The 4,597-nt window shown below is 35.4% G+C and overlaps 1 protein-coding gene across 1 annotated transcript; it reads left to right on the forward strand.

Moving 5' to 3' along the window:
* Positions 1–2,385: 2,385 nt before the first annotated feature.
* On the forward strand, positions 2,386–3,796 carry LOC105294490 (tripartite motif-containing protein 60-like). The gene is given in 4 exon segments (XM_023532712.1): positions 2,386–2,773; positions 2,776–3,322; positions 3,324–3,644; positions 3,646–3,796. Coding segments are annotated over 4 exon segments (1,407 nt in total).
* Positions 3,797–4,597: the final 801 nt, after the last annotated feature.

Consider the following 4,597-nt stretch of genomic DNA (forward strand, 5'->3'; position numbering starts at 1 on the left):
TTATGCCAGTTAATGTAAAGTTGTATAAGTGTATTCAAATTATTGTAGACTCAGCTTTTACAGCTCTAATTGCCAGTGATAGCTCCTAACTTATAGGGTTGTTCTGAGAGTTTAATTGAATCAGCGACTGCATGAAAGATCCTTAGCGTAGTGCCTGATACATAATAAACCATCTTAGAGAACATTTCTTTGGGCTGAGTCTCCCAAAGGAGCAAAACGTAGTCCCAGGAAAGAAGTGAGGAAAGGGTAATTTAAGCAGTGTGGTTTTTGAAGAGGGCAGCATGACATCTCTGTTAAAATAAAGGCCGAGTGCTTTAGGGGACCATAGCCAAATGAAGATAACGAGGTACGAAGTACTCTGGTAAGCTGAGAGTGGAGTACTTTGTCCTGACTTGTGAGTATAATCGACAGGTTTAAGTGAGAGGAAAGATTTAATCAGTTTAAAAAGTGAAGGCTTGAAGGATAAGTTAAATTATATCATGAATCAATAGCCAAGCATAAAACTTGGGATAGCCTGTAGAACAAAGATTAAGTCAAGGGACACTATTCTACATTGAAAGATATTTATGAGAACTAATCAAATGCAATGTGCAGGCCATATTTGGATCCATGTTTAAATCTAAAATAGAAACTCCTCACTTGCCAAGAACAGTGGGCCTATATTAGCAGGCATTTATATGATATCCTTATTAAAAAAAGGTTATAATACTCATTTTATTTAAAAAAAAAAAATTTTTTTGTAATCCTCACTTTAAAAGTCAAAGAAAGAGGACTTAAAGTTACATGTGTTTTCCTAAAAAGACAATTAAGTAGCTCAACCAGGATTCAAACCTAGTGTCCTTTTAATGAAGCTAGCCCTGACGTTGTAAAACACTGCCTCCAATAGCATGTCATCATAATAGCTTTTCTTGTGTAGGCCCAAGACACTGAGTCAAGGCTTGAGTTTGGGAATAATCTATCAATGGAGACTTTTTAGAACTACTGTATTTTTCCTGTTCTGCTGGTAGGAAGAGAAAGTCTGTATAGTACAAGAACTTGCTAGGTAACCAAGACAAAAGCCAATTCCAAACGTCAAAACCATGCCCAAGTTATTCTCATTGTCTTTGGGTTATTAGGAAAGAGAAAGGATGAGGAAACACCGAGAAAGTGTTCAATATAAGGAGAAGGGAGAGAATACTGTTTGATGGTTGGGTGGCTCACAAGCTTGGAGGAATTTGATTGGGTTAAAATTGGGTGTCGGTGGGTATCTTGAAAACAAGCCAAGAAATTTCCTCCTTAACTTTTTATATTGAAATTTTCAAACCTACAGAAAAGTTTAATGTATGTATAATAAATATAGATATATGTATATACCTTTTACCTAGATTTATCAGTTGTTAACCTTTTGATGTATAGTTGCTTTGTCTTTAATACAATAAGTCCTCACTCAACGTTGTTGATAGGTTTTACAACTTTAAGCAAATTGGTGTATAACAAAACCAGTTTTACATAGGTTAATGAATATAAATGAGTTAAGTTCCTATGGCATCTCATCAACATTGAACAAAACAACAAAACAATGTTATTCAAAGACCTGCAATATATACATTTTTAAATTATTCAACCTTCAGAAAGTAAATTGCATCATCACGATGGTTCCCCCATTTATTTCAGTATATATTTACTAAGAACAAGGACATTTTACTTCTTGTCTATGATAGATAAGTTAATGTATGTGATAACTTAAACGTAATTTAATAGTGATTTCACTGTTTTATGATATCCGTACTAAAATTCTCACATTTGTCTCCAAATGTTAATTTAGTTGTTTAACTTTTAATTTTAAGATCCCCGATTCAATCAGGGATCTCACATTTCATTAGTCATATTTCTTTAGTCTTAAACGTAGAAGAACTTTTTTATGACATTTACATTTTTTGAAGAACGTATACCAATTGTCTTAACTATTTTTCTCATGATTAGATTGAAATGGAATATTTTTGGCAAGAATAATTCAAAGGCAATGTTGTATGCTTAATTTAATGTCTTTTCTCACTCCTGTGAAGGATTTCATGTCTTGGACCTAAGGCTATTTTCTTGAACAAGAAAGCCGTTAAGCTTGATTTCACATCACTGAGTGGGAAGAGTAGCAGCCCAACTACTGTGAATTCATTTGCAGTAGAGTGTAGCCTGTGGTATATTCTCGGCAACAGACTCTGAAGCTAAGGGGTAGAGGAATAAACAAGTTTGTAGAGGCTGCCATCCACATGCCAAGCCAGTGAAACTGGAAGCTGGCCAGTTTGTGAGATCTGAGGAAGGATAGCCACTGCTGACTGGGACTTGAGTAAGAGCCAGGCCTTACTAAAGGACAAATTACCCACCACCACCACCTTTGTTCACGGCTCAATGGAGTTTGTGACAGCGCTGGCCGACTTTCAAGCAGGGACTAGCTGTCCCATCTGTTTGGACTACTTAAAAGACCCAGTGACCATTAACTGTGGGCATAATTTCTGTCTCTCCTGCATCGGTATGTCCTGGAAGGATCTAACTGATACTTTCCCCTGCCCTTTTTGCTGATTTTGCTGTCTAGAAAGGAAGTTTGCACGTAATCCTCAGCTGGGCAATTTGATTGAAAATGCTAAGATACTCCAGATAAGAAGCAAGAGGAAGAGACAAGAAAAGCTTGTGTGTGAAAAGCACAATCAGGTTTTGACCTTTTTCTGCCAAAAGGACTTAGAGGTTTTATGTCCTCAGTGCAGTTTCTCCACTGATCATCGGAATCATTACGTTTGGCCCAAGAGAAGGCTGCCCCCTGTCACAGGGAAAGATTGGAGTATTGCCTTGAGCCATGGAAGGAGAGAGTGGAACAATTTGAGAAAATGATAACTATGCAAACTAGAAAATCATTGGAACTGGAGAAGAAGGTAGAATATAAGAAAGAAGAAATAAAATCTGAATTTGAGCAAATTATGTTGTTTCTTCAAAATGAGCAAGAGAGTGTTCTTCGGCAATTACAAAATGAAGACATAGATATTTTAACAAAACTAAATGAAAACCGAACAGAATTTTCAGATCATGTTTCTACATTAAAATGTCTATTAAAGGAGATAGAGAGCAAATATATGAAGTCAGAACTGGAACTCTTGACAGGTGTTAAAAGTAAATACCATAAATATCAAACCTTAAAGGCCCCTGAACCTTTTTCCTTCCATTTAAAAGAATGTGGTTAACATGTTCCTCCACAATATTCTGATCTAAACAAAATTATCAAGCAATTTAAAGTTGATGTGATTTTAGATCCTGAAACAGCACATAGTAAACTTATTGTTTCAGATGATAGAAAAACTGCAATGTAGAAATAGAATGCAAAACTTACCTCACAACCCAAGAAGATTTTATCTCTGCCCAGCTGTTCTGGGTTCTGAGGGATGTAATTCTGGCAGGCAGTATTGGAAGGTAGAAATGGAAGACAAGCCTGAATGGGTCTTGGGTGTCTGTAAAGACTCCATTCTCAGAAGAAGAAAGTGTCATAATCCATCAGTTCTATTTCAGGACGAATTATGGTGTATTTGGCGATGTGGTCAGAGTAATTACATTGCATTGGGTCCTAAAAAAATTGATCTTCTGCCAAAAATAATACCTAATAAGACTGGCATTTTTTTAGACTGAATTGGGTGAGTTTTCTTTTTACAATATGAGTGATAAATCTCTTCTCTATATTTTTAACGATTGTTTTATAGGAGCACTTTGGCCTTATTTTGATACTGGAACTGATTCAAAACCTCTTAAAATCTGTACAGTAACAGATTCTGAATGATGACCTATTTTAAGACTCTTGTTTTTCTTTTCCGTTCATGGACAAAACTAAGCTAGAGAACCAAAGTCTCAATAGTTCTGTATTTTTTTTTTTTCCTTTAGGCAACCAGAATGGTTTTTATATCAGTTTCAGCAACTTCTTAAAAAATGTGGTTATGATTCTAGTTTATAGATAAATTATGGGAACCAATCGGAAAATGATTTAGAAATTCTAAGATAGAATACTTAAGTAACATATTACTTTAGCAGTCCAATAATTGTTGATAAAAGTCCAATAGCTGTTTTCTGTATTAACTGCCTTTTCCCCTTAAAAAAAAAAAAAAAAAAGACTTTATTAAAGGCACTCCAGGACCACCTGCTCTGTAAAGATAGTCACTTTGAAATTCCATCTGTTTACCTCTAATTCTCTGTAATATGTTTTATTTTCATTGTGTCTTTGTGAATCTAGACTTAGTATAATGGGAAGTGAGGTAGTGCCCTACTATATTACAGACATCATATACTGATGTTGATAATTTTTCCTCTGTTCCTATTTGGACAGTGTACCTCTAGCTCTGTTCATCTGCCATCCCTCACCTCATTTGGAAACTGATCTCTTTTCATATTCCCTGTCGATTTAGTTCTGTTTTCCTCCTTAGGCTTTCTTTGTTCAGCAAATCGCATCTTTCGGCAAATCATAAATTAGTAAAATTTAGAAGAAACATCAACAAAAACAACTGCCGAGCTTTTGGTTGGGATTGTGTTGAATCTTTAGATCAATTTGGGGGAAAATGACATGTAGACAATATTGAGGCCTGTAATC

This window comes from Pteropus vampyrus, unplaced genomic scaffold (assembly GCF_000151845.1).
Source record: "Pteropus vampyrus isolate Shadow unplaced genomic scaffold, Pvam_2.0 Scaffold88, whole genome shotgun sequence".
Classification (NCBI taxonomy): domain Eukaryota; kingdom Metazoa; phylum Chordata; class Mammalia; order Chiroptera; family Pteropodidae; genus Pteropus; species Pteropus vampyrus.